The sequence below is a fragment of the Stenella coeruleoalba genome (assembly GCF_951394435.1).
Source record: "Stenella coeruleoalba genome assembly, chromosome: 9".
In the NCBI taxonomy this organism is placed as follows: Eukaryota; Metazoa; Chordata; class Mammalia; order Artiodactyla; family Delphinidae; genus Stenella; species Stenella coeruleoalba.
In genome coordinates, this window is record NC_137155.1 from 16,263,041 (window position 1) to 16,288,043 (window position 25,003).

Genomic DNA, 25,003 nt, shown 5'->3' on the forward strand with positions numbered 1-25,003 from the left:
GTATCCTACATATCTGGTTGACTTATTTTTTTCCCCTTAAATTACAGGTATCACATTACAAATTTAAAGTTACAATTTACTTCTGAAAAGAAAAAGTATTTCTGAATTAAAACTTTATCAAAAAAAGATATCCTAAGAAATATTTTTAATTATCAGATACGAATTTCCCTATTTTAAGTAGATGTCTATTTTTATGTTCAGGAAATGCTACTTCCAAAGAAACTGAAGTCTACTACTGCATTGAATTACTTTTCACCACTAGATTAAATTAACAAAGAGAACTGTAGAATTTCCTCCCCAAGATGTCTTAAGACAGTTTCTGCTTTCTTTGTTAAAAAAGTTTTAAGACAAAGACCATTGTTCTTCTTATCCAAGGCAGTAAATATAATTTTATTTCCCTTGCTTGAAAGACTGAAAATGTGTATAAAATGCTTACCACAGTGCCTGACCCATCAGGAGTATTCCATAAGTCAATTCTCTTTTCCTTCCAATAATTAATATCAAAATTCATTCTCATAGTGCTTTCCAGCATGTTGTATTATTAGGGTAACAATATTTACACCTTTTAAGGCTTTTACAACATGACTCCTGAACGTGATATCATTTCATTTTTCTTTAAATCGAACTGCTCCCTGTTGTTTTCACTGGCATTTCCTATTGCCTGTCACTTGGAATAAATGCAACATTTGACTTGAACGTGTATTTCTTTGCCGGCATTCTAGCTTGTCTACATTTCCAGCCAATCTTGCTGAGATACACTGGACACAGATTCAACAGTGGTGGTGGGGAGTGAAATAGGGTGTTTCAGAATGAACCTATATACTAGAGCCCCTGATCCTTCAACTGATGCTAAGTATACTGAAAAACAAATATTAATGGAATTTGCCCAGAAATAAATGTCTCATGTCAGTTTGAGGCAGAAAGGGAGACAATTTATTCTAAGAGTCTTAACTATGTTCCTACAGAAAGAATCTTACATCACAGAGACAAGATATCTCACTACTGATTCTGTCTTATTGTTCCTCTCTGTCTCCACCACTGCTCATGAAAGACTACATATTACACCAGAATATGATCACTCTTGATAGCTCTACTCTGGGATAAAGTCTGATTGATGCCTTACTGACATAATCTCTCATTCCATGAAAGGCATTGTAATCTACACTTTGTTTTCAACATTAAAAATAGATACGCCTCAACATTACAAAAAGCTCAGGAGGATAAAGTAGGTACCATCACAATACAGCGTATTATCCTAATCCCTGTCTTTTTCCCTATAGACCTGGTCACCACATAATAAGAGTAAATTATACCAGTAACTGCTGACAAATTAAAACTCAATCTTAAAACACATTTAATAATATAGCACAGATGGAAATTAGGTAATTTTATGAAACAAATGACTCATTTGTATTATATAAATGTCAAAGATGATCTGTTTGAAATTATTTCTTGTGTTTTTCAACCAAAAAACTCCAGTTATATATAAAAGAAAGTCATTTTCTCAAACCAAACATGGTAGTACTTCACTTGTCCTCTATCTTTAGAGAAGAAGGTATTTCACAGAAGTGAATTTTCCAAACAATAGTTTATCCATTTCAGCTCCCAAACTCATTTAGGATAGAAATGCTTTACTTCCCCACCAATGTAATGCAGGTGGTGCCCAGTATAGTGAACCAAATTTAAGCACCTGTCAATGGTTAAGGTCGCCCTCACTGTGAATATGCAGAAGGTTACTGTGGTATCTCTAGGACAGCAATAGCCCCTGGGGCAGGAACAAATATAAAGCAATTTGCTCCTATTCTGAATGGGACCCCATGATGACAAGGTCTTATATTGGAGTGTTATGGGTTTTCCTGTCCTTTATTAAAAACTCTCCATCCCTCCCTGTTTCTAGAGTGTCCTTTACCCAGCTTCTAAATTACTTCTTCTAAACTGTGACTGGTAAACCAGATAACCATGTAGATAATAATTTATCAAGAGCAGAAATAAACAAATTGGGGCAAGAGTCTCCACCCATTAGCCTCAGTGCACAGTGTGGTTTTAAGTTTAACCACTCAGTGTGTATTTCCAATTATTTCCTAGTTCTTGATTTTATCAGATGGTTGTGTTTTCTGGGAAAATGACTGACAAGTAAGTTATTACTCTATAGCAATTATTCTTTTCATACCTTCTTATCCAATCCATTTTAAAAATGTCACCATTAGTGAGCAAAATCCATCATCAGACTTACCTGAGGCACGCCTCGTAAATCGGTTTATTACTGGAGCTGAAAGAGAAAAGCGGAATAATATGATTAGATAAAATTTTAATTTATCCAAAACCCTGAAAACGACCTAAATTGTTAAGTGATCCCATAAATTAAATAGGAGAAAGATATGAATGAATAAATAATGCAAGAAGAAAAACCATTAATATATGAAAATTAAATGTTTAAATTCACTAGTAGCCAAAGAAATATAAATTAAAATCAATATTTCACCTGTTAAATTAGTCCCCCCAACACACTTTAAATGAAAATCCCTAGTTATGTGTGGCTGAAACTACTTAACTGAGACAGTGCCAATCTATATAATATTTTTGTAAACAATTTGGCAATTACATCTAGTGTCATAAAAGGTGTGTCTCCTTTAAGAGAGTAACTCTACTTTTAAGAGATTTATCCTAAAGAAGTATTACTAGAGAAGGAAAAAGATACACACACGTCTGTGCGCGCACACACACACATCTATTCAATAGCATCATTTTTACAGTGAAAATATTTGGAAACAAAACTAAAAATGCTCACATATACTGATATCATTATTAGGTAAAGGATGGTATATTTGTGGTTTTGACAATTTTTGTGCGACCCAAAGGTCTATGATACGTAAATCTATCTGTGGAAGGCTGCAATTTCAGGCTGGTGTATGGGAGTGCATTGCTCAGCTGGTAAGCCCACCCTTGGCCCACGCCCTGCATTCAACTTAGCTCTGTTGTTTCTTCTTGGTTTTGCTTATAGATACCTTACAGTTATCTCAAGACATTAGGTTTTTAAAAACTTTATTTCTTCAGAGAAGCAGGTAAGTTTACAATTCATATTATATACAGAAAGGACATCATGTATTACACTGTATATTTTAGTAGCAGGATGTCATGGGTCTACTATGATACTTTTTAATACTTCAATACTTTTAAAACAGTAATTATAAAGACTGTTTACACTATGGAAATAGGTCAAGTAAAAAAAGAAGACTTAAAATTTTTGTCAGCATTATGGTTATAGAGCACAAAAAATATAGATGCTTCGGAATAAGTACTAGAAGAAAACTGTCAGATGTTTCACACTAATCCTTGCAACATTCTATTAAGTAGCAGCACCGCAACATTACTGATGACAACATTTTACAGTAAGGCTCGGAGATATGGATTAGTTTGCTTTAGATCACATAGTCACCCTGTGGCAGAGCTTGAGAATTCCAACGCAGACACTTCTAGCACCAAAATGCTGCCCCACCAAGAACAGAAAGCAAAAATACCGACGCCTGAAATCACCATGTAATAGGTAATTATTTCCTTCCATATTGATCTCCATTGTTACTAAGGATTAACTGTGTGAAATCATTCACAAACCCAATTATTAAGACACTATAATGTATAGCAAAATTATATACTCTAAACTGAGCAAGAGAAAATTCCCACTACTTATATACCAAAATAATTCAGCCATATAGCTGCAAAATCACAAATTACTTATATAAAAACCTTTCATCAGGTAAAGTGTAGTTATATTTTATATATCGCACGCACAAAAAAACTTCCATCAGTTTTCTTGGACACCTTCAACCCCCTTTTGCACAACTCCTTCAGAACCTAGTCTAAAAAAAGCCTCCCCAGCAAGCTACAAGGACAGGGGAAACTTCAACCACAGGAATGCAGAATAGATAGTGCTGGCTGCCCAAGGCAAGATGAAGGTAAAAAGCATATCTCAGCCTTGGGGCAAAAAACAGAGCAAATACTCTCCTCCCCCTCTAGTCTCTCTAGACAATGAAATCACAGCACTGTGAGCTTCTGGTTTGAAATGTTGGGACATCTTTGTTCCCTTGCGGTCCCTTAGGTTTCTGTGCCTTTTTTTTTTTTGGCCACACTGCACGGTTTGTTGGATCTTAGTTCCCTGACCAGGGATTGAACCCAGCCCTCCGCTGTGAAAGCATGGGAGTCCTAACCACTGGACTGCCGGCGAATTCCCTGTGTCTGAAGTGTTTAAGGCAGAGATTTTCAACGAAGTGGCATCACCATCTAGGAGGTGTATTCTAAAGTTGTGGGAGCAATTTTTTCAACTGTCACAATAATTCAGAAGACATCCTTGGCATTTGACAGACCACGTACAGGACAATCCTATACAACAGAGAACTGTCATGAATCCCAAAACTCTTGTCCTGCACTACTTTCACATATCCCACTGGACATTCATGTTGGCAAACGAGTCAATTTATAACCAACTGAGCCTAAATTCTAACACTGTTTATACATAAATACGATTATTATATGCAGTTTTAATATACATCAGATTTTCTACAACACAAATACAACATAAATCAATGTTGGGGGGAATTTGGGGGTTTTGGGGGGTATTTTTGTTTTGTTTGGAATTTTACTAATAGATGCTCATCATTTCAAAAAAATCATGTCACTGCTGTATCACTTGTGGTATCTGAATAACCAGTACAATACACCTGATCAGACTACATTTGCAGCTTTCATATTCTTAGTGATCCTACATGTAATTGGGAGAATCTAAGTGCATTATGTCTTCTTGTGTACATGTAAGCACATACCTGCTGAAACACATTTTACTTACTATAAATTAATTGCCTCATTTCTCCTTTATACTTTTGCTAGAAATTATATCAATGTTTAAATTGTGCGTAGAGAAGTTCTATGACTGTGACTTCCATTTCCCAATAGTAAATGGGGCACAGGACTGGGCAGTTAAGATGGGGGCACCAGGCATGTGGTACCCAGTAGTTAAGGTAAACACTGGGTTTTGACAAAATTACCAAAACTCCAATCCCTCAAAACATATCCCTTCATATCCACTTGCAGGGATGAAACACAAGTGTTTCCTGTACCAACTCTTGGCAAGCTAACAGTAACCTTCACAATTTTTCTAGCTTTTTTAGTTTAGTTACCAAAATGGGGAAGAAGATTGAGATTCAGGGTGGAGACTCTGCTGTAAGTAAAGCGATGTGCAGCTGGGCTTGGGGTGCCTGGTGTTTTCTCTCCCAGGAACCCAAGTACAGGGAAGGGGAGCAGGAGGAAGGTGAGGAAGGACGCACCACCGGGCGCCGACTGGGGTCAGGAGGCGTGGGCTCCACTGCTGGCCCCATCGCCTTCCCGGAAAGCTTGGATGAATCGTATAACTTTGACCTAAATCCTCAATTTAAAAAACATGCAAGGTAAGATCTGCCCTCTGTAATTCAAGGGGGGTTTTATGAAAAAATAAATAAACATCTTTGAAAGTGCCCGTAAACTATAAATTCCTATTCAAATATGAGACTGATGTTTACTATGAGCTAATATTACCAATCTTAACATTACATTTTTTGCATATACAAAGTAAACAGCAGCACAAATTCACAAAAAAGTTAATAGATGATGCTTTAAAATGTGCTAAGTCAAATTAGGTTTCCTCAGACTCTTGGTTTTCACCTTTATATTTTCCTATTCTATAGATATTCTGTAAGTGTATTTATACACACACACACACACACACACATTAGGAGAATATAGAAGGAAAAATATAGCAAACGTATTATCTGCCTGGAGAAACATATGATTTAAGAATATACTAAACGCCCCTAACATTTTAAGGAGATATAACCTAAGATCTTAATGAATCCTAAGGAAAAATACAGAAATGTTTATGTAGGTTTGACTTTCTCCCAAGCGCCATTCCAGCGCAATACGGAGAGTCCTGTGTTCCTATGAATGTCTTTGCGCTTGTCTATCCAGAGATCCCATCAGTTCCCAAACTAGACGGGTCTTAATTCCTCAGCCCCCAGAAGTATAACTGATTCAAGTCTTCTTTAATCCTGGAGTATCCTTACAGGAAAAACTCTCTACTACTTGAGGTGGCTGAATGAGCCTCTCTGTTCCTAGCAGTGAAAACAGCCTCCCACACCTGTGACTGGAGTTTCGCGGAGCCAGCAGGACCTGCTTATCTTCTCACCTCTTTATGCCTGAAGCCCAAGATAAGCAGTGCCTGGTAGATAAGAGGCACTGAGTGAACAGCTGTGGCGTGAATCAATCAACTCTGTGAAGTAAACTGAGCAAGTCTCCTTGTCCCACTTATTCCACTGTTTATTGGATGTGGATGCCGGGCACTGGGAATGTGACAGTCCCTGCCTCTGAAGAGCTTGACCAAGTCGGGGGTATTTTCACATACTATGACTGCAAGGGCTTATGCCACACACGCAGCTGCCCTAACAGAAAAATTTAGGTAAAAAGAGAAGTTCCGTAGAAAACTAGAAAACTTAAGAAATTCTATAAAAACAAAAGCAGTCAATTGAAAGCATGAACCAATGAGTCTGGCCTTCAGAAAGGAAAGCCAGGTTGATAGTCATGCAGACAGTTTGCACCTCTGAGCATAATGCTGGGAGAGAAGTTCCAGGTTAAAGAAATACGAGCGCTGACTTGTGATTTATGGTCATTAAACACACACACACACACACACACACACACACACACACACACACACACACACACACACACACACACACACACACACACACACACACACCCACCCTATCTATATTGGAGCCACACCGGTTAAATGGACTTTTGCAGAAGAGTGTTCATATGCCCTGAAGTGAGATGTACACAACAATCTTGGAGTCAGCACATAATTAGCACACCTAACCTCCTATGAGTCGCCTTTTCTAGCAATAAACACTTCCCAAATCTGCTGTCTAAATACAAGATTCTAGAAATTATGTCAATTGAAACCATGTTAACTAATTATATTTGATAGAATAAATACTTAGCTCAGAGTAAATTAATTTCTCTTATGCCTGGGCTTCAAAAATTAAAACTGAAATAAGGCTCACCCTTGAACCAAGGAAGAATTAACTTTTTAAAATATCAACAGCAACGAAAGCAAATAAACAACAACAAAACCTGAAATATTTTGCTAATTAATGTAACAGGCATAATTTTCAAACTTTTTTATACAGGTTTAATTTTTGACATTGAAAAGGACTATATTTTCTGTGTCTTTGTTAAAGCCATGTCTGCTCACAGTACTTCTGACTGGACATGATGGAAACTGTTTGAGGGGCTGGCATTTGGGGGACCAATTTTCTTCTTCCTTTTTGATTATACAGCATGAGATCAGGCATCAACCTACCCTACACACAGAGCATGGCTGCAGGTAGGGCTGAATGAAATGAAACAGACATTCAGCTTTTAAAAAATGCCAGCTTTAAAGACCACTAAAAAGATGCACGGTTTTGTTCTTTCTATTCACAAAGCAAACTCCTCAAAATATAACTGATATTCTAAAATACTGAGGTCATAAAATATAACTATTACCATAGGGGGAAAATACACTCCTAGTTACTTTTGCTTACAAAGGAACTTGATTCTCTACTGTTTTTTTTTTTTAATTTATTAATTTTTTTTTTTGGCTGTGTTGGGTCTTCGTTGCTGCGCGCGGACTTTCTCTAGTCACGGTGAGCTAGTGCTACTCTTCGTTGTGGTGCACGGGCCTCTCATTGTGGTGGCTTCTCTTGTCGGGGAGCACGGGCTCTAGGGCACGTGGGCTTCAGTAGTTGTGGCACGTGGGCTCAGTAGCTGTGGCTCGCAGGTTCAGTAGTTGTGGCGCACGGGCTTAAGAAGTCCCTTTTTTTTTTTTTTTTTTGCGGTATGCGGGCCTCTCACTGTTGTGGTCTCTCCCGTTGCGGAGCACAGGCTCCGGACGTGCAGGCTCAGCAGCCATGGCTCACGGGCCCAGCCACTCCGCGGCATGTGGGATCCTCCCGGACCGGGGCACAAACCCGTGTCCCCTGCATCGGCAGGCGGACTCTCAACCACTGCACCACCAGGGAAGCCACCTTTACTTTTTAATTCATGAGGATTCTACCCTCTTAGGAACAGGAAGAAAAATATAGCTTTAGCTAGCAGAGTCCTAAGGTAGCTAAGCATATAAAACCACACACAGAGCTGATGCAATACCAATGTCGAGAAAAAGGCTCCCAAATACTTTTAGGATTTTAAAATGTGGGCTCAGAAGAAAAGCAGGAGATGGGAAAGGTCATTGTCAAAACTACATCAATTCAGGGACTTCCCTGGTGGCACAGTGGTTAAGAATCCACCTGCCAATGCAGGGGACACGGGTTCTAGCCCTGGTCCGGGAAGATCCCACATGCCGCAGAGCAACTAAAGCCTGTGCGCCACAACTACTGAGCCTGCACTCTAGAGCCTGCGTTCCACAACTACTGAGCCCGCATGCCTAGAGTCTGTGCTCTGCAACAAGAGAAGCCACAGCAATGAGAAGCCCATGCACCGCAACAAAGAATAGCCCCGCTCGCTGCAACTAGAGAGGGCCTGCGTGCAGCAACGAAGACACAACACAGCCAAAAATAAATTAATTAATTAAAAAAAATTACATCAATTCAATCTCTGCTTCCACATATGCTAAAACTGTCTCTTCTAAACTTATAGGATCAAGTATGTGCAAGTATGTATGTGCGAAGCAGATTTATGGAAACTAATGTTTTGTTTGTAAGAGGGAACGCTCCAGACTAGACCACTAACAATACTAGGAAAACCAAAAGCTCGGAGAGTTTGAACTGTCACACATCCCTGAAGTCACAGTAAAACAGACCCAGAAAACGGTAATTAAGGAAAATAAAGGGCTCTGAAATGAAGACTGAGAAAACAATCAGGGCAATGTGATTAAGGTTGGCCTAATCATAAAAGTACAGTTTTAGAAAATACCATATTCAAATCCTCCCCCTTGTCTTCACAGAATTAAGATGTTCCTGCTATTCTAGGCTCAGCTCAAATGTCTCCTCCTAAAGAAGCCTTTCTCTGAACATTCTCCAGGTCCTCTCAATCACATCATCCTGCTTCTTTTCTTCCAAGCATTATCAGAAGACATCTAGTACATTATGTTTACTGTGTTCTTTTGTACACTACTGAGAGGGCAGTATCCTTCCTTGGCTGTTTTACTACTGTATCCCCAGTGCCTAGAACACTGCTTGATATAATATGTATTTGGTTCAACAAATACTGAATGAAAAGTGCTAATGAAAACTTAGTACAGTAAGGGTATTCCCTGATACTTAAAGATTATTTGGACAAGTGTAAGTGATAATTTATATACATATTGTATTTATGAAACCCATAAATTAAAATACATTACCAGCTGAAACGTAAAATAGACTTAAAAACAGTAGACCTTGACTGACTGGCATTTGGCTTTTTGTACAAGCTGCAAAAATAAGTCCCACTTATGCCCCAAAACTACAAAAATGTAACCCAGATGCTAGTTTCCAGCAAAAATAATGAAAAATTTCACAAGATAATCAGTGCAGAAAGCAATGACACTTCTCAATTAAAATGTGGAAAAGAGCATTTCAAAAGCATCCATGTTTCCAACGGTTTTACTTTTAATCAAGGTGAAACTGACATACAATGAAATGCACAACTCACTGAGTTCTGACACATGCATACACCTATATGACCAACACTCCAATCAAGATATAAAACATTTCCAACACCCTGGAAAGGTTCCACAAGCCCCCTTACTGTCAATTCCCGCTATCCCTTTGGAAACTACTGTTAGGATTTCTACCACCATAGCTTAGCTCTGCCGTTCCGTGAATTTCATATAAATGTGAGATTTATTCTCACTGTTGAGAGGATCAATAGTTCTTTTTTATTGCTGAGTAGTATTTCATTGTGTGAATGCACTACAATTTGTTTATTCATTCTCCTGTGGATTTTTTTTTTTTTCCAGTTTGGGCTACTGTGAATAAAACTTCTATAAATATTTTTATACAAATCGTTTTGTGAACATATACATTTGCTTTTCTTAAGCAGATGCCTAGAGTGGGAATGCCGGTTCATAGGTGAGTGAATGTTTAACCTTATAAAAACCTGCTGATTTCCTAACGCTTTGTACCATTTCATGCTCTCATAGGAAATAAACAAGACTTCCAGTTGCTCTATCTATTTGCTAACATAAGGTATGTCATTTTAGCCATTCTTGTGTTTAGTGGCAACTCACTGTGGTTTTAATGTTAATTTCCTTAATAACTAAAAATACTGAGCACCCTCCCATGGGCTTATTGGCCATTAAGTTTTTTTTTTTTTTTTAATAAAACAGGTTTATTAATTAAAGGACTTCCCAAGTCTTTAGTACTCCAAATGACATTTGTTTTTTGGGTTTTTTTGTTTTTGTTTTTGTTTTTTTGCGGTACGCGGGCCTCTCACTGTTGTGGCCTCTCCTGTTGCAGAGCACAGGCTCTGGACGCGCAGGCTCAGTGGCCATGGCTCACGGGCCCAGTCGCTCCGCGGCATGCGGGATCTTCCCGGACTGGGGCACGAACCCGTGTCCCCTGCAGGCAGACTCTCAACCACTGCGCCACCAGGGAAGCCCTTTTGGGTTTTTTTTAATAGAATTTTGTTGGAGTATAATTGCTTCACAATACTGTGTTGGTTTCTGTTGCTCAACAAAGCAGATCAGCCATATGCATACACATGTTCCCATATCCCCTCCCTTTTGAGCCTCCCTCCCATCCTCCCTATCCCAGCCCACTACTATTTTACATTCGGTAGTGTATATATGTCGATGCTACTCTCACTTCACCCCAGCTTCGCCCTCCCAGCCCATGTCCTCAAGTCCATTTTCTATGTCTACCTCTTTATTCCTGCCCTGCAACTAGGTTCATCAGTACCATTTTTTTTGTTTTTTTTAGATTCCATATATATGCGTTAGCACACGGTATTTGTTTTTCTCTTTCTGACTTACTTCACTCTGTATGACAGACTCTAGGTCCATCCACCTCACTACAAATAACTCAATTTCGTTTCTTTTTATGGCTGAGTAATATTCCATTGTGTATATGTGCCACATCTTCTTTATCCATTCATCTGTTGATGGACATTTAGGTTGGTTCCATGTCCTGGTTATCGTAAATAGAGCTGCAATGAACATTGTGGTACATGCCTCTTTTTGAATTATGGTTTACTCAGGGTATATGCCCAGTAGTGGGATTGCTGGGTCAATTGGTACTTCTATTTTTAGTTTTTTAAGGAACCTTCATACTGTTCTCCATGGTGGCTGTATCAATTTACATTCCCACCAACAGTGCAGGAGGATTCCCTAATTCACCACACCCTTTCCAGAATTTATTGTTTCTAGATTTTTTGATAATGGCCATTCTGACAAGTGTGAGGTGATACCTCACTGTAGTTTTGATTTGCATTTCTCTAATAATTAGTGATGTTGAGCAGCTTTTCATGTGTCTCTTGGCCATCTGTATGTCTTCCTTAGTGAAATGCCTATGTAGGTCTTCTGCCCATTTTTTAACTGGAGTGTTTGCTTTTTTGATATTGAGCTCCATGACCTGTTTGTATATTTTGGAGATTAATCCTTTGCCTGTTGTTTCATTTGCAAATACTTTCTGCCATTCTGAGGATTGTCTTTTCGTCTTGTTTATAGTTTCCTTTGCTGTGCAAAAGCTTTTAAGTTTCATTAGGTCCCATTTATTTTTGGTTTTTATTGCCATTACTATAGGAGGTGGATCAAAAAAGATCTTGCTGTGATTTATGTCAAACAGTATTCTTCCTATGATTTCCTCTAAGAGTTTTATAGTGTCCAGTCTTACATTTAGGTCATTAATCCATTTTGAGTTTATTTTTGTGTATGGTGTTAGGGAGTGTTCTAATTTCATTCTTTTACACGTAGCTGTCCAGTTTTCCCAGCACCACTTAGTGAAGAGACTGTCTTTTCTCCATTGTATATCCTTGCCTACTTTGTGATAGATTAGTTGACCATAGGTGCGTAGGTTTATCTCTGGGCTTTCTATCTTGTTCCATTGATCTATATTTCTGTTTTTGTGCCAGTACCATACTGTCTTGATTACTGTAGCTTTGTAGTATAGTGTGAAGGCAGGGAGCCTGATTCCTCCAGTTCCATTTTTCTTTCTCAAGATTGCTTTGGCTATCTGGGGTCTTCTGTGTTTCCATACGAATTGGAAAATTTTTTGTTCTAATTCTGTGAAGAATGCCATTGGTAGTTTGATAGGAATTGTAGTGAATCTGTAGATTGCATTGGGTAGTACAGTCATTTTCACAATATTGATTATTCCAATCCAAGAACATGGTATATTTCTCCAACTGTTTATGTCATCTTTGACTTCTTTCATCAGTGTTTTATAGTGTTCTGAGCACAAGTCTTTTGCCTCCTTAGGCAGGTTTATTCCTAGGTATTTTATTCTTTTTGTTGCAGTGGTAAATGGGAGTGTTTCCTTAATTTCTCTTTCTGATTTTTCACTGTTGGTGTATAGGAATGCCAGAGATTTCTGTGCATTAATTTTGTATCCCACAATCTTACCAAATTCATTGATTAGTTCCAGTAGTTTTCTGGTGTCATCTTTAGAATCTTCTACATATAGTATCATGTCATCAGCAAACAGTGACAGTTTTACTTATTCTTTTCCAATCTGTATTCCTTTTCTTTCTTTTTCTTCTCTGATTGCTGTGGATAGGACTTCCAAAACTATGCTGAATAAGAGTGGCGAGAGTGGACATCCTTGTCTTGTTCCTGATCTTAGTGGAAATGCTTTCAGTTTTTCATTATTGAGTATGATGCTTGCTGTGGGTTTGTCATATATGGCCTCTATAATGTTGAGGTAGGTGCCCTCTATGCCCATTTTCTGGAGAGTTTTTATCATAAATGGATGTTGAATTTTGTCAAAAGCTTTTGCTCCATCTATTGAGATGATCATATAGTTTTTATTCCTTAATTTCTTAATGTGGTGTATCACACTGATTGATTTGCATATATTGAAGAATTCTTGCATCCCTGGGATAAATCCCACTTGATCATAGTGTATGATATTTTTAATGTGCTGTTGCATTCTGTTTGCCAGTATTGTGTTCAGGATTTTTGCATCTATGTTCATCAGTGATATTGGTCTATAATTTTCTTTTTTTGTGATATCTTTTTCTGGTTTTGTTATCAGGGTGATAGTGGCTTCATAGAAAGAATTTGGGAGTGTTTCTCCCTCTGCAATTCTTTGGGAGAGTTTGAGAAGGATAGGTGTTAGCTCTTCTCTAAATGTTTGATAGAATTTGCCTGTGAAGCCATCTGGTCCTGGACTTTCGTTTGTTGGAAGATTTTTAATTACAGTTTCAATTTCATTACTTGTGATACGTCTGTTTATATTTTCTAATTCTTCTTGGTTCAGTCTTGGAAAGTTGTACCTTTCCAAGGATTTGTACATTTCTTCTTTCTCTAGTTGTTTTAAGTGTAGGGTTAGATTGTTTATTTGAGATTTTTGTTTCTTGAGGTGAGACTGAATTGCTATAAACTTCCCTCTTAGAACTGATTTTGCCGCGTCCCATAGGTTTTGGGTCATCGTGTTTTCATTGTCATTTGTTTCTATGTATTTTTTAATTTCTTCTTTGATTTCTTCAGTGATCTCTTGGTTATTTAGCCTCCATGTATTTGTGTTTTGCACTGTTTAGCCTCCATGTATTTGTGTTTTTTACAGTTTTTTCCCTGTAATTGATTTCCAATCTCATAGCACTGTGGTCAGAAAAGATGCTTGATACGATTTCATTTTCTTAAATTTTCCAAGGCTTGATTATCAGTGACCCAAGATGTGATCTATCCTGTAGAATGTTCCATGTGCACTTGAGAAGAAAGTGTATTCTGGCACTTTTGGTTGGAATGTTCTATAAATATCAATTAGATCTATCTGGTCTATTGTGTCATTTAAAGCTTGTGTGTCTCTATTTATTTTCTGTTTGGATGATCTGTCCATTGGTGTAAGTGGGGTGTTAAAATCCCCTACTATTATTGTGTTACTGTCCATTTCTCCTTTCATGGTTGTTAGCATTTGCCTTATGTATTCAGGTGCCCCTATGTTGGGTGCATAAACATTTATAATTGTTACACCTTCTTCTTGGATTGATCCTTTGATCATTATGTAGTGTCCCTCCTTATCTCTTGTAACAGTCTTTATTTTAAAATCTATTTTACCTGATACAAGTATTGCTACTCCAGCTTTCTTTTGATTTCTGTTTGCATGTAATATCTTTTTCCATCACTTCACTTTCAGTCTGTATGTGTCCCTAGGTCTGAAGTGGGTCTCTTGTAGACAGCATATATATGGGTCTTGTTTCTGTATCCACTCAGCCAGTCTGTATCTTTTGGTTGGGACATTTAATCCATTTACATTCAATGTTATTATTGATATGTATGTTCCTATTACCATTTTCTTAATTTCGGGGGGTTTTTTGTGGGTCTTTTTCTTCTCTTGTGTTTCCTGCTTAGATAAGTTTCTTTAGCATTTGTTGTAAAGCTGGTTTGGTGGTGCTGAATTCTCTTAGCTTTTGCTTGTCTGAAAAGCTTTTGACTTCTCCGTCGAATCTGAATGAGATCCTTGCTGGGTAGAGTAATCTTGGTTGTAGGTTTTCCTCTTTCATCACTTTAAGTATATCCTGCCACTCCCTTCTGGCCTGCAGAGTTTCCGCTGAAAAATCAGCTGATAACCTTACGGGGATTCCTTTGTATGTTATTTTTTGTTTCTCCCTTGCTGCTTTTAATATGTTTTGTTTGAATTTAATTTTTGTTAGTTTGATTAATATGTGTCTTGGTGTGTTTTTCCTAGGGTTTATCCTGTATGGGACTCTCTGTGCTTCCTGGACTTGGTTGACTATTTCCTTTCCCATGTTGGGGAAGTTTTCGACTATAATCTCTTCAAATATTTTCTCAGACCCTTTCTTTTTCTCTTTTTCTTCTGGGACCCCTAGAATTCGAATGTTGGTGTGTTTAGTGTTGTCCCAGAGGTCTCTGAGATTGTCTTCAATTCTTTTCATTCTTTTCTCTGCTTCTCAGCAGTTATTTCCACCATTTTGCTTTCTAGCCCACTTAATCGTTCTTCTGCCTCAGTTATTCTGTTATTGATTTTTCCTAGTGTTGTTCATCTCTGTTTGTTCTTCTAGATCTTTGTTAAACATTTTTTGTATTTTCTCAATCCATGCCTCCATTCTATTTCCGCAATTATGGATCATCTTTACTATCATTACTCTGAATTCTTTTTCAGGTAGATTGCCTATTTCCTCTTCATTTATTTGGTCTTGTAGGTTTTTACCTTGCTTCTTCATCTGTGATATATTTTTTTGCTGTGTCTTTTTTTTTTTTTTTTTTTATGAGTGGGATTGTGTTCTTGTCCTACTGGTTGTTTGGCCTGAGGCTTCTAACACTAGGGTTTGTAGGCTATTGGGTAGAGCTGGGTCTTGGTGCTGAGATGAGGAACTCCATGAGACCTCACTCAGATGAATATTCCCTGGGGTCTGAGGTTCTCTGTTAGTCCAGTGGTTCAGACTCGGAGCTCCCACCACAGGAGCTTCGGCCTGACCCTGGGCTCGTGAACCAAGATCCTGCAAGCCACCTGGGGCAGCAAAAACAACAAACAAAAAACAACAAACAAAAAAACACACAACAATAACAAAGAAAAAAATAAAATTAGACTAGGAAACTAACAGATATGTTAGGAAGAATATAAAAATAAAAATATAGATGAATAAACAACTGGAAGGTACATCAGTACCACAATAGTAAAAAAGAGGAGGAGGGAAAATTTTTAAAAAGGTGGGTGGGGAAGGCCTTGGCTGTGGAGGGCGGGGCCTAAGCAGGGGCGAGGTTTGGGTGGTGGGCGGAGCCAATGCTCAGGACCCAGAAGGCTCGAAAAGGCTCTGGGGGCTGTGGGGGGCGGGGCTTAGGCTCAAGAAGGGGCCCAGGCGTGTCCCCCACCCCTGGTCTCAGAGGGCAGCAGACCTCACCTGGGAGTCCAGCAGGCTTCCTGGGCTCGAGTGGGTGGGGCAAATGCCCTCCTCTCCTCTCCTGCTCCTCCAGTCAGGGAGGGCCCCTCCCACCTGCCTCTCCTGCTCTCCCCTGCCTCCCTCCTGTGCCCCCAAGGACCCACGCAGCCTGGAGGGGACTTGGAGGGCAGGGGATATGCCTGGGAGCTCAGCAGGCTCCCCGGCCCCAGTGGGCCAGGCAAATGCCCTCCACTCCTCTCCCGCTCTTCCTGGAGAGTCCCCCCCACCTGCCTCTCCTCATCTCCCCAGCCGCAGGGGCGCCGATCCTGTCTGGCCTCCACTTTTCCTTTCTCCTCAGTCCCCCTACATCCTACCGGTTCACTCTGGGGTTCTTCCCGTCTCCTTGGGCATCAGAGTCCCCCACCATGGGCTGGCAGGCGCCCTAGCTGTGGGGAGACACTAACTCCACGTCTTCCCACGTGGCCATGTTCGTTTATGTCTTCTTTATTAAACTGTTTAGGCCTTTTGCTCAGTTGGATTTTGCTCAGATTGATGGGCTTTTTGTTATTGAGTTTTAACAGTTCTTTTTATATATTTTCAGTAACAACTAATTAGAATAACAGAAAAATCTCCCAGTTATAATAACAACAAAAACAATATGTTACTTAGAAATTAAACTAAGAAAAGACAAGAAAATCCTTTACGGAGAAAATGATAAAACACTGAAGAAATGAAAGGAAGACCAGATAAATGGAGATATGCAATGTATATGGAATATTTATGTCTCCAAATTTGTTTATAAACTCCAACAAACACCTAATAAAGTTTTTCACATCATTGAAGAAGCTCGTCCTAAAAGTTCTGTGGAATAATAAAAGCCCATGAACAGTTAAACAATTCTGAAGAAAAATAAGGTGGATGTACTTACTTACCACATATCAGGACCATATAAACTCATATTAGGAGAAATAGAGAGTAATGAAAGAATGGACAAACCAACAGAACAGAATAGACTGTAACTACCTTCACATAAAAATGGAAAATTGATGTTTAAAAATCAGTGGGGGAAAAAAGTCAATAAATGATGCATATTTTTAAAAAATGAAATGAGATTCTCATCTCATACCAGGCACAAAAATAAATTATAGATGGATTAAAACCTTAAGTGTGAAACTCAAGACTTTTTCATTTTTACAAGAAAATGAAGAGCTTATCTTTTTAATTCGAGGTAGAGATAGATTCCTTAAGGCACAAAGAAGTATAAGTATAAAGGAAGGGATTAATGTTAGGCTACAATAAAATCAGGAAATTCTGTTCTTGAGTTAAATGGTATGAACATGAATGAAAAGAGTGAAATAGGTGAGGGAAATTAAGAGGTACAAGCTTCCAGTTACAGAACATGGGGATGAAATGTACAGCATGGGGAATATAGTCAATAAAAATGTAATATCTTTGTATGGCAAGGGATGGTAACTAGACTTATCATGGTAATCATTCTGCAGTGTATACAAATACTGAATCACTATGTTGTGCACCAGGAACTAACATAGTGTTGTAGGTCCATTATACTTCAACAAACAAATAAATAAACTCATAGAAAAAGAGATCAGATTTGTGGTTACCAGAGGCAAGGGTTGAGGGGATGGGCAACTGGATGAAGATGGTGAAATGGTATGAATTTCCAGTTACAGGATAAATAATGTAATGTAAAATGTGATTAATATAATCAACACTGCTGTGTGCTACATATGTAAGCTGTTAAGAGAGTAAATCCTAAGAGTTCTCATCACAAGGAAAAAATACATTTTTCTTTTTCTTTTACATCTATATGAGATGATGGATGTTCACTAAACCTATTGTGGTCATCATTTCATGATGTACTTAAGTCAGATCATTATGCTGTACACCTTAAACTTGTACAGTGCTGTATGTCGATTACATCTCAATAACACTGGAAGAGAAAACAAAGGAAATTCTGTTCAACCTACATAAACAAAATGAAAAGACAAGCCCAAAACTGGTAGAAAATTTTTTTCAATGCATGTTACCAACAAAGGATTAGTAACCAGAATGTGGAAGGAAGGAAGGAAGGAAGGAAGGAAGGGAAGGAGGGAGGCAGGGAGACAGGATGGAAGGGAGAGAGGGGAAAGGAAAGGAGAGAAGAGAGGAGAGGAGAGGAGAGGAGAGGAGACACTCCTACAAATCAGTAAGAACAACACAGACAGGAAAAATGACAAGAAAAAAAACTTTTTTCACAGAAGATGAACTAGAGATATGATCAATGAAGATAAAAAAGATGGTCAAGATCACTAGTAAGCAGGGAAAAGAATATTCAATTTACAATGAGATTCCAATTTAACATCTGTCTCATTGGCAAAGATGGTTAAGATCTGACAATATCAAATGGTCGCTTGAATGTGGAGAACCAAGAACTCTTATACCACTGCTGAGAGTATAAACTAGTATAACAGCTTTGCAAATATGGCAATATGACGTGCAGTGAAAGCTGGGCATTCCCTACAACCAGCCTTTCTACGCTTAGGTATATACCCTAGAACTGCAGTCCTCAAACTTTGTGGTCTCAAAACCTCTTTACACTCTTAAAAATTATTTGCTTAGGGCTTCCCTGGTAGCGCAGTGGTTGAGAGTCTGCCTCCCGATGCAGGGAATGCGGGTTCGTGCCCCGGTCCAGGAAGATCCCACATGCTGCGGAGCGGCTGGGCCCGTGGGCCATGGCCGCTGAGCCTGCGCGTCCAGAGCCTGTGCTCCGCAACGGGGAGAGGCCACAACAGTGAGAGGCCCGCGTACCGCAAAAGAAAAAAAAAAAAAAAAAACAAGCTGAAGGATGATAACTTACATAAATGAAACTTTCGTAAGTGGCACAATTTATATGAACTCTGAATACATGCAAAATATCATTATTTCTAATCTATGAATAAATGCCTTTGTAGTAAGAATACAAAAACATACATAGGAAATATAAACACCAAATTCATCATAGTGCTGGGTATCTATGGAGAAGGAAGTTAAGAGAACGGGATAAGAGAGGGGTATCCAAGGAGACTCCTACTGTACATGTGATATTTTCTTCAAAGTAAAAAAACTGAAGCGTTAAAATCTGTTAGAGACAGGGGATGGCTCATGTGAGTGTTCCTTATTTAGTGTCTGTTCATTTCTGTATATTGGAAATATTTCATAATTTTTAAAAAAGAGAAGAGGGAGGGAGGGAGGGAGAGGGAAGAAGAGGGAGAGAGGGAAAGAGAGAAAACTTCTGCTCTGCTTGGTTTCGGAGATAAAAATCTCTCAGTATACTCAATGCTATCAGCCCAACCAGATTAATTCACACTGCTTTTTTTTTTTTTTACTTTATTACCTTTGACATATAAAAATTACGTATATTTAAGGTGTGCAACTTGATGTTTTGATATATGTATACACTGTGAAAAGATCATCCCAATCAAGCTAAATAATTTAACCATCACCTCTACAGTCACCACTCTGTGTGTGTGTGTGTGTGTGTGTGTGTGTGTGTGTTAAGATTTAACTTAAGATCTATCCTCTCAGCAAATTTCAAGTATACAATACAGTATTGGTAACTGTCACCACGCTATATACATTAGATCCCAGAACTCATTCATCTTGCATAACCGAAGTCTTGTACACTTTTAATGCTAAATGTGCTCCAAAAATATATTTCACTAAATATCCTTTCTGCAAATGCATTTTTCTTAAAATCTGAACACTAAAATACCTTCTGAATTCTTTTTAAGAAATTATAAGGAAATTATTTTAAGGTATTATGAGGAATCAAAGATCATAATATTGCTTAGTTGGTAAACTGTTGCTAATGACAGTAAAATAAGATATCAAGGACTTCCCTGGTGGCACAGTGGTTAAGAGTCTGCCTGCCAAAAAAAAAAAAAAGAGTCTGCCTGCCAATGCAGGGGACACGTGGTCAAGCCCTGGTCCGGGAAGATCCCACACGCCACAGAGCAACTACGCCCGTGCGTCACAACTACTGAGCCTGCGCTCTACAGCCCATGAGCCACAACTACGGAAGCCCACACACCTAGAGCCCATGGTCCACAACAAGAAGCCACCACAATGAGAAACCAGTGTGCTGCAACTAGAGAAAGCCCATGCACAGCAACAAAAAGACCCAATGCAGCCAAAAATAAAATTAAAAAAAAAAAACAACAAACGTTAAAAAATCAATGACAGGGCTTCCCTTGGTGGCACAGTGGTTGAGAATCTGCCTGCTAATGCAGGGGACACGGATTTGAGCCCTGGTCTGGGAAGATCCCACATGCCGCGGAGCAGCTAAGCCTGTGCGCCACAACTACTGAGCCTGCGCGTCTGGAGCCTGTGCTCCGCAACAAGAGAGGCCGTGATAGTGAGAGGCCCATGCACCACGATGAAGAGTGGCCCCCACTTGCCACAACTAGAGAAAGCCCTCGCACAGAAACAAAGACCCAACACAGCCAAAAATAAATAAATAAACAAATGTGGGGTTTAAAAAAAAAAAATCAATAACACCTTAAAAAAAAATCAAAGACCTGTGAATAACTCTGTGTAAAAGCAAAGATATCCAAAAGAACTGTCTTTTTTTTTTTTTTGAAATCTATTAAGATAGCAATTTGTAGTGGAGCAAGTACAGAATGATGGGTTTTCAGAATAAAACCACATTCTAATGTAAAACTTAGGTATAAAAGTTTCTCCCGGGCTTCCCTGGTGGCGTAGTGGTTGAGAGTCCGCCTGCTGATGCAGGGGACACGGGTTCGTGCCCCGGTCCGGGAAGATCCCACATGCCGCGGAGCGGCTGGGCCCGTGAGTCATGACTGCTGAGCCTGCGCGTCCGGAGCCTGTGCTCCGCAACAGGAGAGGCCACAACAGTGAGGGGCCCGCGTACCGCCAAAAAAAAAAAAAAAAAGTTTCTCCCACCATGAGCTTACTTTCATAAATATTATGATATGAGGAAATGGCAACAAGCTGTCAAGTTAATACAACCAATTTTTTCCAATTAATTTATATTTCAGGCACATATTCATGTTTTTTACTATAAGCATCTGCCTCATTTAAATTAAGTAACTATTTTCAATATCCCTACTTACTCTTTCCCAAGTTTGTTTTAAAATAACTTATTAAAACTTGAATAAAACCATAAACTTGGAGATCCTGCACACACAAATTTATTTATTCTACCAGTTAAACACTGGTTCTCAAGGGAGAAGATGGTGTGCAAACAAAGCAAAGCTTTATCCCGTTGCTTTTTTTTAACCTTATTTTTTTTAAGGCAGACTATTTTCCTTGTATTTCAAAGGAATTAAAGGAGGACTTGAGACTTAAAAGAGCAGGGTTTTTTTTAAACGTTTGAAACACTTAGCTGAAAGATCTGAAGACTTTACTTTTATATTTTTCATTAATAACATTTTCTTTAAGGACTATTATCACACTGCCTTGAAAACAATCTCTAGTTTCTTACATTTCAAATCAACCTTCATTTTTAAAAACCATCAGGTTCTAACTTCTAAAACCTGCCTTCCTCTCTTTCTTCCTTCCTCTCTTCTTTTTTTAACAAACCCATATATAAGGCTTAGTATATGCCACACACTGTCAATTCATTTTTTCTTACCAGAACCCTCTGAGGTAAGTACTACCATCATTCCCATTTCACAGATGGGGAAACTGAGGCACAGATGGTAAAGTAACTTGTTTAAGGTTCCAAAAGTTATAAATGGCAGAGTCAGGATTCAAACCTAGAGCCTACGCCAAAGTGAAGTCATATTTGTAAAAAGTTTCCAGTGTTGCTGATTTTTCAGCACTACTTAAAAATTTTCAGCAATAAAAGCAAACTGTTTTGTTTGTTTTCCATAAACTACCAGGTTTAAGAAGTAGGAGGCAGAGGAAAGGGGTTCTATTGACTGTGTTTATCAAATCAGTGGCGGGAATAAAGTAACATGAGTAGGAAAGAATAATAATAGAGGTAGATGATAACACATTCAGTTTAGGACAAAATTATCTGGAGGTGCCTGAAGAAGATGCAAGCAGAGGTGGCTGGTAAGCAGGGAGATATGTCAACCTAAATCTGAAGGCGAGAGGTCTGCGCTGGAGCTACAGTTAAAACTGGAGGGCTCACCTCGGGGCGGGGGGGCGGGGGGGGGTGGTGAGCAGGATTCATGCAATAAAGGGAGGAAGACAGCCTGCTTTCAAGGTGGCAGGAATGAGGCAAGATGGAGAGAGAAAACAGGACAAAGCAGGTTCAGGGCAATAGAGGCATTTGGGATTTAACACAGGGCTCACAGAAGCAGAAGCAGTGACATGGGAAGTTTAGGGGGGTCAGAACGTCTCCTCGATGGGAATGTGCAATCCTCACCCGCAAGGCGAGCCTGTGCACTTGTGGTCTTTGCTTGTGGCAGAGTGATCAAATATCAGGCCAAAATATAATATGCCACCTTTTTTTTTTTTAATATAATGAAGTCTAAACCTATGAAACTGAACACAGGCTAAGGCTTTTATATTTCATGAAAACATTTTAAAATGCAACAATATAAAGGATTATCAGGAGGCTATTTTTAATATTTATGCGCCCAAGAAGGTTTCAATCACTTTAGAAATATACACTTATAGATATTTACTATTATGAGACATTCAGTATTCAACTTGAGGGTAATTTAAAGTGTATTTGAGCACCTTCTGTGGGCCAAGTGAGATGCGTGCAGGAAAGTCTTGGAGGGAGGGAGCTCATTCCTGTGTTTCCTTGCCTGCCTGTGCCAGGAACATGTGACATCCGCCAAGCTTACTCTGAAGTAGGGCACGTTCATCCTGCCATTTTGACACCACTCATGTCAACCAGAGAATCTCGTAAGGATTTTCTGGTAGGGTGAACTGTAAGCTAACCTTTGGAGAAAAACTGGGATTTTGGCAGAAAGTTAAGGAAAGAGGACTGGGTACCCAGGACCAAGAGAATAACTTAGGCAAGAATATTTGGCTACATCAATTTCGAACCATACTGTGTGCCTCTATAGTGTTTTATCTACTACCCACCAGACGTTTATAAAAGAATCGCCTTTCTTTCATGTCTTTTTTCACTTAAAATGTATTTACTAGGTAATACAAGTATATGACAAGCTTTTTTCAAAAGTTACGAAAAGGGAGATAGTGAAAAGGCTACCTCCTAACGAACTGTCATCTCCAGAGATGGCCTTCCTCAGATACCCTATGTAACTGCATTTCTTTTAAACTATTTTATTTTATGTTTTTCCTTAGGATGTTGCCTGGTCCTAATCTTTTAAACTATTTTAAACTTTAGATTTTCTTCTAATTCTGATTGGCACTTCCATGACTAAGCTTAACTAAACACCTGTAACATGGTATGATTCTGTTTGTCACATCCCCAATATGTGCACCAAGGACATGAGTACTCTATAATCGAGTCTGAAGTTCAAGGTACAGACAGGAATACAGATTTAAAAGAAAAAGCCTAGATCTTACCTGTCAGGTAACATGATTTTATTTCCTTTTCATAAGATAGAATTTTCCTCTTTATTCTGCCAAAGTTTGGCTGAGTCAAACAATTACCTAATGAATGTCTATTAAAAAAGACACACACACACACATTAGGACCCTGCCTACCTGCAGGTCCTTTATAATCCAGGAGCTTAAAAGAGGAAGCCAAAGTTTACTACAGCTAGCTTACATATTAATAGAGTATGGGTTAAGTTCTACTGTTAGGATTGTGGTCTCCAAAATGGGGTCATGCACCCCAAGGCAGAGTATAAGGCAATCATTTAGGGTGCAGTAAAAATTAGAACTTGCTTACAATTACTTGTTACTTCTCCCTTTCAAAATTTATACTGTGGGATGCTTTCTCATATACATAGTAAGCTAATATACTGGTACATGCACAAAATTTATAAAAACATACATGGGATATGTCTACTCAAATATATTTTGCTAATGACTGTACATAATCAAAAAGGTTTTGAGAATTAAACAGCTCAGTATATGAGGTGTTCATTTTTAAAATAAGCATTTTATTGAGTTTCTAAAGTATATGAAGTGCTGGGACTTCCCCTGCGGTCCAGTGGTTAGGACTCCGCACTTCCACCGCCGAGGGCCTGGGTTTGATCCCTGCTCAGGGAACTAAGATCCCGCAAGCTGCATGGCGCGGCCAAAATAAAATAAAATAAAGGTTCTCTTTAAAAAAAAAAAAAAGTATGCCAAGTGCTAATTTGTGTAGAACAGACGGAAAAAACAAATTGTAAAAGGGAAAGATCAATGCTGAGCTAGGCTGTAAATTTTTAGAGGGAAAAGTTGGAAGCTTGTTTTTTGATATGTGGTTCTTTTCAACCATGTTACTGCTGTAAGAGTTACTAAAAATGAAGTCTGTGTACCATGGTTAAGGAGATGGGCTCTGAACTCAGACTGTCAGGTTCAAATCCTGACTCTACCACTTACTTTGGGGAGAGCTGAATGATATGTATAAATAGCCTTATTCAGCATCTGGCACTTAAGCAGCCAAAAAAGTTAACAATGATTAAATAAAAAGAATATCATTTAACAAACATTAGCTTTCTATAGCAACTGAAATGAAACAGCTGAGTCATGTATTAATTCAGAACCTTTTGGAAAGATGCTTTTTGAGTCTAACTAAAATGTATTTAAACGAATGGAAGCTTTTTCCTTCTTTTTTATCCAAAAAAAAGAATAAATTCCCCTCAATATCACTCGCATGAACTGTTTTGTCTTAGAACAGCTAATGTAAATTAAACAGTGTCAGTCCCCAGCCAAACGGATACCGGAATCACTGCATTCAGTGTATCTTCTTGGCTTCACTTTTATGTAGAACATGTGTTTATATTTTGACCTTTTGTCTTTTTGTAAAACACAGAAACATTTTTTAAACAGTAGCAACTGGAATGATGGTTTTTTTTTTTAGTTTCCAAACATATTAAGCTACACA

The 25,003-nt window shown here is 38.7% G+C and overlaps 1 protein-coding gene across 3 annotated transcripts in view; it reads right to left on the minus strand.

The window, feature by feature from the left end:
• Nucleotides 1-25,003, minus strand: part of PRKAR2B (protein kinase cAMP-dependent type II regulatory subunit beta) — a 182,225-nt gene that overhangs the window by 78,531 nt on the left and 78,691 nt on the right. For all 3 annotated transcript variants that reach the window (XM_079930912.1, XM_079930911.1, XM_079930910.1), the window contains one exon: nucleotides 2,234-2,269. In XM_079930912.1, coding sequence (XP_079787038.1) covers nucleotides 2,234-2,269 — 36 coding nt within the window. The remainder of the gene's footprint in view (nucleotides 1-2,233; nucleotides 2,270-25,003) is intronic.